Here is a 10,130-nt window from a genome sequence, read left to right on the forward strand (position 1 = left end):
AATGTCCTCCTATGACGAGTTTAGTTAAGTAGTGATATCTGTGAATTAGAGTAATGAATATTCTGATTTCATTAAAGTTCTTTAATTACTTATTTAGTTGTGCAGTGAATCCTGTGAGTTAGAGCAATTAATATTACCAATGCAGATGCCTAATAAAGGTACTCAGATAATAGGTTCTTTTTATATAGCTTTCCGAAACAGATACGCACCTTAGCATGAAGAACTAGCTAGAAACGCTTAGTTGAAATTAAAAAATCCACTAAGTTTTTGAGAAGATTATCATATTGGTCATAACTAAGAAGACAGTGGAGGGAGAGTGGGAAAACTCCGATTGACGGGCGCAGTGTTTGTCTCTGATGTTCAAACTTTTTGCATTCAAAGAGGAGATGGATAGCAGATTCTGGATGTTGACAATGGTCGCACAAAGGGGAGTCTACAAGCCCTATTTTTGCATATATTTCGTTAAGTTGGATTGTGTTGCTTCGGAGACGCGAGATTAAGATATCGTATTTTCGGTTTGGGAGTTGATTGAGGGAAGTTTTATTAACAGGGTGAACAAAGGGGAAACGCTTGTGGTATTTTGAGTTAATCCAGAGGTTACTGAGTTCGCGGTTTGAGTCTAAAACTGCTGAATATGACAAGTCTTCAGGTGAGATAAAAGGGATGGCTCGAGGGGCATTGGTGGCGTGTTTGGCCAGTTTATCAGCGGTTTCATTGGGGGAAATGTCAACGCGTGCTGGTGTCCAGGCGATCGTAATTGATTTCACTTTTGCACTTGCTGAAACTATCTTATTTTGTGAGAGGAGGATGCTGTGAGGGGATTTATGGGTAGCCGAGATGAGGGCAGTGATTGCGGACTTACTGTCCGATAAAATAACGTAATCTAGATACTCGGTAGTGAATTTTGTGACTGCTAACCAAATCGCTAAAACTTCTCCGGTGAAAACTGAGTTAATAGGATGGATTTGAGAGATATTCGACATGTTGTTCCTTGAGTTAATAGCCGCAATACCTGTGTTCGGACTAGATTTCGAGGCATCGGTAGCCTAGATGACAAAATCTTTCCAAAGGGTGTGAAGGGTTTCCTGATAGAGAGGGAGGATTTCGTTGGGATTTTTCGTAGTCTGAAAAGGAAGATCGTGTACAAAAAGACAGAGGTTCGGGAGATCTGTGAGGAAAACTGGAATGTGGAAGGGGATGATATTGAATTTGCTTATTTCTTTTTGGTTGAAGATGTCCTGAAACTTGAGGAAAAGGTGGGGTTTCTTTTTAAGTCTAGTAAAATGGAATTTATGCAAAAGGCGATTTATTGGGGAGTGAGAGACAAGGGAACAGAGACGGAGGTAGAACTTTTTAGCTGCTAAAACAAGTCTGAGCGATATTGAGGTGGTGCCGGCTTCTTTGTGGAGGATATGAATTGGAGTCCATCGTTGGAGGCCCGTTACTGAGCGGAGGCTAGAGTTGTAGATTGTTTCAATTACTCGGAGATGTGATTTTGGCACAGAGAAGAGGATTGGGCTACCATGCTCTAAGATACTTCTGATTGTGGCATTTACAATCTGAATGAGGTGGTAGGTTCGAGACCCCCACTGAGTGCTAGAGATGCAGCGGAGTGCATTAATTTTTATTAAACATTTCTTTTTTAGGTATTGAAAGTGACAGAGGAAAGAAATGTTTGCAGTGTAATGGATGCCGAGAATTTTTATGGAATTCACTTGGGGAATTCGTTCGTTAAAAATTGTTAACTGAATCGTAGGAGAGAGACGTTTGTTAGAGAAATTAATAGTTGCACTTTTTGAAGGTGAAATAGCCATTTTCCACTCTGTGCACCAAGTTTGAATGGTGATGAGGGCATCTTGAAGTTTAGCAATAACCCTGTCAAAAGATTTTGCAGCATAGTAAATGTAGATGTCATCAGCGAACATAAGAATTTGAAGTCCAGTGGGAAGGTGTTGGTGAATATCTTTAAGGTAAAACATAAAAGGAAGGGGGGAGAGGACACTGCCCTGCGGGAGGCCCTGGGGTAGATGGAAATCTTTAGACCGGGTGTTGCGCCAAGAGATGTAGAAGGTGCTGCTTGATGCTTTTGATTGATATGAGTGGAATCTCGGTGTTAAGCGCGAAGCGCTTCTAACCGATTCATCTATACTGTTTTGGCATTTATTCCAGAGGTCATATACTGTTCAAAGTTCTAAGTTAGGATCAGATAATAAGTCCATGATGAGGTGAGGCATGAGTTGATTCAGTATTACATCAGTTGTATGGGGAATTCCCCTGGATTAAAGTTGTGAGAAGATGCAGTACGTCTTGGTCCTTCAGCAAGTCTTTAAGTTCATTTGAATTCGCTACCTCGCTTAATATATTTCGTTTTGTGCTTTGTTTTTTTTTTTTTTGTTCATGAAATATCCCATAATTTTTTAAATCAGTTTAATTTAATTCTTTTATCAGAATGCTGAAAAAATACAAAAGAAAGCTCTGTGGCTAAATTGGTTATGTTAGCAAAGCTGGTCAAAAACCAGTCTTTTTCTTAATAGATTATAAATGCGATTTTAAAGTATCTAAATATTACACAAATTAATCAAATACATAAATAATCAAGTAATTATATATTCTGCTTTATATATGATTGTAAAAATAAATCTATTTCTGCCGTTTTGACGGAATTTAATTTTGAAACTATAAAGCAGTTAAACATCTTTTGTGAAAATTCAAAAATTGGATGCTACAAGTTCTGGTAGTTTAACTAATTAACATTAAATTGATACAGAATAGTCTTTCCCTTCCAATAGAAATTAAAAATGGTGTACGACAGGGAGATGCTTTGGCATGTCTCCTCTTTAATCTAGCATTAGAAAAAATAGTAAGGGACTCAAACATCAACACCTGAGGAAATATCTTCGACAAATCAGTTCAAATATTAGGATTTGCTGATGATTTAGACATTATCGCTAGAACGCAGACAGCACTAACACAATCCTTTTTATGTCTGGAGAAGGTAGCCATTAAGATGGGATTAAGAATCAATGTAAATAAAACTAAATATATGCCCTGCACAAAAGCTGGCTATAAAGAAACACAGTTTGAAATTGGAGTATACAAATTCAAAGTCGTTGATAGCTTCACCTATTTGGGGTCTAAGATTAACAACAAAAACGACACTACACAAGAAATACACACGAGAATCACGATGGCCAATAAGTGTTTTTATGGTTTAAGAAAATATCTTAAGTCAAACCTAGTAAAACGAAAAACAAAAGTGTTACTCTATAAATGTCTTATACGATCAGTGCTTACATACGCATGTGAGACCTGGACAATGACCCGTGGAGATGAAAATATGATAGCTAGATTTGAGAGAAAAATACTGCGAAGCATTTTTGGTGGATTAAGTAAAAAACGGTACCTGGTTTGGAAGATCTAACACGCAACTTTACAAAGCATATAAAGAACCTGAATTCATTAAATTTATTAAAATTCAATGGATTAAATGGGCAGGCCACATTATAAGAATGGAGGATAGCAGGACAACCAAAAAAGTTTTCCTTGCCAGGACAGCAGGTACAAGAAAAAGAGGACGACCAAACCTAAGTTTTTAGACTGCCTTGAAAAAGACCTAAAAATTTTAAAGATAATAAACTGGAGAACCTTGGCTAAGGGAAGAATGTCTTGCCATAGGTTTGTTGAGAAGGCCAAGGCCCATCCTGGGCTGCCGAGCCAATGAGAAGAGGAAGAACATTAAATTGTAAAAAAGTTATGTATTTTATACATTCCTTTTCGTTTTCATTCTTCTTATTAGGAAAAAAAAGTAAAATAGTACTTGTGTATATTTTTTAGGTATAATTTTGAATTTGTATTTCTAATTTAACATTGATTACTATGTATGAAAATTAGATTATCACTGAAAGAAACCTAACATTACCACTTTTCCTTTTAAATAATCAATTAAACTGCTACTTATTAAATATGATGGAGATATTATAGCTAAATAAAACTAATTTATACAAGACATGTGACAAGGAAGTAACAGGCGATAAAAATGCAAAAAGTGGTAAAAGAAAAAACTAAATTCGTAATTATTATTTAAAATATTTCTAATTATTCAATTCCAACTACCACTATGCCGAACATGTAAAATGATTTATATTTAAAGTAAAACAATCATTACAACATCATTTCAACCTTTAATGGATATTTCAAGATGAATGGGAAAAGCGCCATTTTGCCCTCAGATGCCCAGTTAGTAAGAAATGATGTTGATTAGCTTAATTATACGCCGCCAAATTAAACCAAACATTGTTTGCCATAGCTCTTAAGTGCAATACTACAAACTTCAGTAACATTTTTCAGTATCAAGACTTTGAAAGTGACAAATTCATTTGATTTACAGTGGAGCACTTTTTCAGCGATATGACATAATCAAGACATCAAATTTAAATATTAAATTCGCCCATTATAACACTCAGCCTTGAAGTCTAGGGGAAGGGAACAAAAATATCGACTCCCATATGAAACTTTTTTTCTTCTTTTTCTTCAATTTATCCCCCTCACAGAGTATTATGAAAGCGATGCATGGGCAATAATTGTTTGACTCTGGTACCTAGCTCCATTTGAAAAGTGAATTGAACGATTTAGTTTTAATTGTAAACTGAAAAATATATGCTAACAAAAGTTGCTAATTTTAATATCAATTAATCAACATTTCGAATTGAATTGGTCACCACGGTTTGCATTTTTAGTCCTCTGCGGCAACCCTGCTTGTGCAACGTTTCCGATTTTCACTAAGGAGCGCTAAATAATTGAAATTCTTATTCCAAAATCCCGTAACTTAATTTGCTATAATTAACATGCAATAATATTAACCATTGCCTCTTAGAAATATTTGGAATAAAATTTTAGCCTTCATGGATAATATGAAACTAAAACAATGATTGTATTATTGGAATTCGGCAATTTAATTTTGTTTATATTTCTTATTGTTCATAATGGTAGATACTCAATTTGAGATCTGTTCAATATGGTTTTTGAAAACGATTCGATAAAAATTTATTTTTAAATAACTCAAAGCTACCACGATTTAACGCTTAAGCTTCTTTTCTAATAAAAAGGGCAAACTAACAATTGACATCTTTCTTGATTGACAAAAAAAAGTAATATTATTTATTAATATTCAAAAAGAATAGTGGTAGTTACATATTCATTTAATGCAATTTTAATTTTAATATATGGTGAGTTCAAAGAACAAAAATTTGTTAAAACAATCAATCCATTTATTTTTTGACATCTACAAAGATGTAATTAATTAATTCTATAACAGTTGTGTTAACCATATTGTAATAAAACGCGTTTGTTGGCTATAAGAGCAAGAATTGTTACAAGAATTATATTGCAATATGTAATAAGAACTTGTTTTATTGTTTTTGAACGCAAATTGTCAGAGTAAAAGAAAAAAAATTAAAATTACATTAAAAATCATTAGAATAGTGTCAAAATAGTTAATAGAAATAGAAAAAAATATAAGATACAAAATGGTTAAAAAATATAAAAAAATAATTAGCAGCGTTAAAAACGTTAACGTAAATCTATTAGCAAAATCCTCAAATATAGCTCCCGCAAAAATTTTAAAAAATGGAAAAAATTGGGATCTCTTTATTACGATCACTGGTTACCCATTGGTCAATTGATTTTTCTTTCTGGATTGACTCCGATAAACGCCACAACATTTAAAATCGTGGGTTGCAAATCCTGTCTCAATTGATGTTTGTCGTCGGATTGGTTTTCATATCCTGCCAATACCCGTGTTTCGAGACGTCACCTTACTTCTTCTGTATTCATATTTATATTCAATTCACCTTCAAGACAGTAATTATAAGTTAAAAATAAAAAGAATATAAAAATATTTCAAATTATTATTATGTACTTGTACCGGTTACTGCTGGCTAAAAAAATTTAAAAGAAAAAAAACTAAATCTCAAAAAAACATTTTGAAGAAAGGATAAAAAAAACTAAAAAAAGGATAAACTTAAAATTTATGGAACATGATCTGACAGTGGAAATACATATTAAGAGGCGTTGTTTAACCCAACAACACTGAATATAAACAAAAAAAAAAGACACATACCTATTAAAATGTTGATCGAGAGAGTAGGCCCATTTATCTAAAGAAACTAAGAGTTGACTAAAAAAAGAGTCATGTGTTGATGAATAAAGTTTGTTTTATTGAATATTTAGCTTAGTGGCGGCATCAAAAGCAAACTAACAGGAGGTACGGCAGATGGTTAGAGAAGTGGTCAGGAGTGACTGGGAGTTTCGTGGTTTCCATTCATACCAAACCAAAGGAGTGGATAGGTATCAGGTCAGGTTTCGTGGTTTCCATTTCAGACCAAAACACAGGAGTGGATAGGTATCAGGTCTTCCGGGTGACATCAGAGCGGGGTTGTATCAGCATTCATCGTCCAACAAATGGATGAGAAAAGTTAGCCTGCGTGGCCTCAATTTGCATATGGTCGTCGCAAATCCATGATCAGTCCAAAATAAATTCTATTCACAATCGTATTCAAATTCTTTTTCACATTAAAAAGAGCTGCATGATTAAGCATTAAAAAAAACATTTCGTAGATCAAGTCATAACATGGCAGCACATGAGTTGGATGTTAAAACGACTAATATAGAAAATTCCAAAATCCATTTTGGAAAAAATAAGGATGGCGCATGGAAGCCATTCTTCCAAAGAAGGTTCTCCACCTCAAGGAGGAGGGAGCAAAACTGTAAAACTCCGTTAAGCGGAGGGCTGCAAATTGTTTGACGATCAAAATATCGAATCCACCCATCGTCATTCGCTCTCTTCCTTTTTATAAGATACAAAAACTTAAAGTTGTATTGCATGTTGTGCAAGTTAAAGTTAAATTATCTAAAAATTACGAGTTGAGAAGAAAAATTTATTATTTCTTAAAAGTTACGGTTGAGAAACACAACATACACGCGGAGATGAAAGATGCCGACAACCAGTGTGAATTCTCAGAAACGAAAAGGGTGGAATGTTCTAGGAAAAAAAAGGGGTTTGTACTGAACTGGTAAAGAATTTTAGGGGGAGAATGTCCTAATTGCACCTAAAGCTTAAGGGGCTAAAGAAAGATGATGAAATATTAAAATTTGAATCAGGAAATAAACAGAAATTAAAAATATTAATTTAAGTTTGTGACACGATGTCACAGTACTAATACATTAAAAATGCCTGCTAGTGAAATTTTTAAAAAAAACTCTAACCTTTGGGACCCTGTCAATCAGTTTGCGATCCTCTTTATTTGTGAATTAGTATTGAAAACGACACAGTTTAAACTGTAGGTTAGAATTTCTGATTCTTGATTAAAACAATAAAAAATATAGTTCAAATTATTAAATTCTCTTTTATTCACAACTGAGTAAGTATTTAAAGGATCTCTCTGATTCCATATCTCGAAAATAAATTCCCCAACTTAATGCATAACAAAATTAAAAGTGAAAAAAAGACTATCGAACATCAGTTCTCTCTCTCTCTCTCTCTCTCTCTCTCTCTCTCTCTCTATATATATATATATATATATATATATATATATATATATATATATATATATATATATATATATATATATATATATATATATATATATATATATATATATATATATATATATATATATATATATATATATATATATATATATATCAATCCAGAAAGAAAAATCAGTGGACCAATGGGTAACCAGTGATCGTAATAAAGCGATCAAAATTTTTTTCCATTTTTTAAAATTTTTGCGGGAGCTATATTTGAGGATTTTGCTAATAGATTTGCGTTCACGTTTTTAACGTTGCTAATTATTTTTCATATTTTTAATCATTTTTCATCTTATATTTTTTTTTATTTCTATTAACTATTTTGACATTATTCTAATGTTTTTTTAATGTAATTTTAATTTTTTTTCTGTTACTCTGACAATTCCCTTTCAAAAATAATAAAACAAGTTCTTATTACATTTCACAACAAAAATTTTGTAACAATTCTTGCTCTCATAGCCACGAAACGAGTTTTATTACAATATGGTTATCAAAACTGTTATAGAAGTAATTAATTAAATCTTTGTAGATGTCAAAAACTAAATTGATTGTTTTAAAAACTTCTTTTTTTCGAATTCATCTTATATTAAAATTAAAATTGCATTAAATAAATATGTAACTACCACTTTTCGTTTTAAACATTAATATATAATATTACTTGATTTAGCATAATTATTAGAAGGTGTTGGTCCATCGATGTCTTTTAAATTAAATAAAAAGCTTACGCGAAATCGTGTAGGCTTTGAGTTATTTAAAAATAAATATTTATGAATCGTTTTCTAAAAACCATTAAATTAACACATCTCAAATTGAGTATCTACCATTATGAACGATAAGAAATATAAACAAAATTAAATTGCTGAATTCCAATAATACAATCATTGTTTAAGTTTCATATTATCCATCAAGGCTAAAATTTTATTCCAAATATTTCTAAGAGGCAATGGTCAATATTATTGCATGTTAATAATTGCAAGTTAAGTTACGGTATTTTGGAATAAGAATTTCAATTATTTAGCGCTCCATAGTCGAAATCGGAAACGTTGCACAAGCAAGGTTGCCGCAGAGGACTAAAAATGCAAACTGTGGTGACCAATTCAATTCAAAATGTTGATTAATAGATATTAAAATTTGCAACTTTTGTTAGCATATATTTTTCAGTTTACAATTAAAGCTAAATCGATCAATTCACTTCACTTATCAAATGGGGCTCTGTACCAGTGCCAAACAATTATTGCCCATGCATCGCGTTCATAATGCTCTGTGAGGTGGATAAATTGGAAGAAAAAAAATATTCATATTGGAATCGATATTTTTGTTCCTTTCGCCTAGACTTCTAGGCTGAGTGTAATAATGGGCGAATTTAATATTTAAATTTGATGTCTTGATTATGTAATATCGCTGAAAAAGTACTCCGCTCTAAATCAAAGGAATTATGATCACTTTCAAAGTCTTGGTACTGAAAAATGTTGCTGAAGTTTGTAGTATTGCACTTAGCCTGTTTTGTCCCGAATTTAAGTTTTGAAATCATACAAAAAGTGGTTTTATGGAAAAAGTGTTATAATATATTATGGAAATTAATTGTTTCCTATAAAAATTCTTATTTTTATAGCCACCAAGCGTGTTCTTATCAAATATGGTTAACACAACTGCTGTCGAATTGATTAATTACATATTTGTAGGTATCAAAAACTAATTTGATTGTTTTAACAACTCTTTTTTCTTCGATTTCACCATGTATTAAAATTGCAATAAATGAATATGTAACTACCACTTTTCTTTTTTATTATTAATAAATAGTGATACTCTCTATCATTGATTTGCACAATCTTTTAAAACTGCTTCTTTATATTTTAGAAAAAAAGCTTAAACGTTACAACGTGGTAGATTTAAGTTATTAAAAATGAATTTTTTCGTTAATCGTAACGTGGAATGTATCGTTTTATAAAATCATTGAATGAACAGAACCCATTTAATGTAGAACCTCTGAATTAGACAGGTCGACTTATCATTTATTGTTGAAATAGGAAATTTAGAAAAATATTTTTTTCCAGCAACATTTCGTTGAATAAATTGCTGAACGATATGCGTTATCAAATTACTGCATCAGCATTTCTCATCGAAATTTGAAACAAGAAATAAAACAACCAAACTCAAGAGTAACGAATTATTTTTCTCTGATAACTTTTCTCAAGATTATATTTCAGCTAAAATTTTAATCATATTTAATTTAAACAGCAAAGACTACTTGACGTAACATATACAGCAAGAAATGCAGTTTCTGTTGATCTTGCATAAAACCTAATTTTAAGACTAATTGACAATTTAGTGAAAAAATTTCATTCACATAAAAAGTTTCTGATTTAGAACTTTTTTTTTCATATGCATACTTACATTTGCTAATGAAAGTTTTTCAAAGTCAGGGTTTCTCCACAAAAAAATCGATCTTTTAGTGTTCAGCGGGTGAAAAAAATTAGGATCCGCTGTTTTAGGCCATTGAATAAAGAGTTTAACTATTTTCATAAAGCAATTTTTGAAAG

General features: G+C 31.9%; 1 protein-coding gene across 1 annotated transcript; it reads right to left on the reverse strand.

Annotated features, from left to right (window-relative positions):
* Positions 1–227: 227 nt before the first annotated feature.
* LOC147810733 (uncharacterized) lies at positions 228–983 on the reverse strand. Its single transcript, XM_087162053.1, has one exon. The coding sequence runs from the start codon at positions 981–983 to the stop codon at positions 228–230; it is 756 nt and encodes a 251-aa protein (XP_087018179.1).
* Between the last annotated feature and the right edge of the window lie 9,147 nt (positions 984–10,130).

Source organism: Parasteatoda tepidariorum, chromosome 4, assembly GCF_982258835.1.
Source record: "Parasteatoda tepidariorum strain Cologne lab strain chromosome 4, Ptep-v5.0, whole genome shotgun sequence".
Taxonomy (NCBI): Eukaryota; Metazoa; Arthropoda; class Arachnida; order Araneae; family Theridiidae; genus Parasteatoda; species Parasteatoda tepidariorum.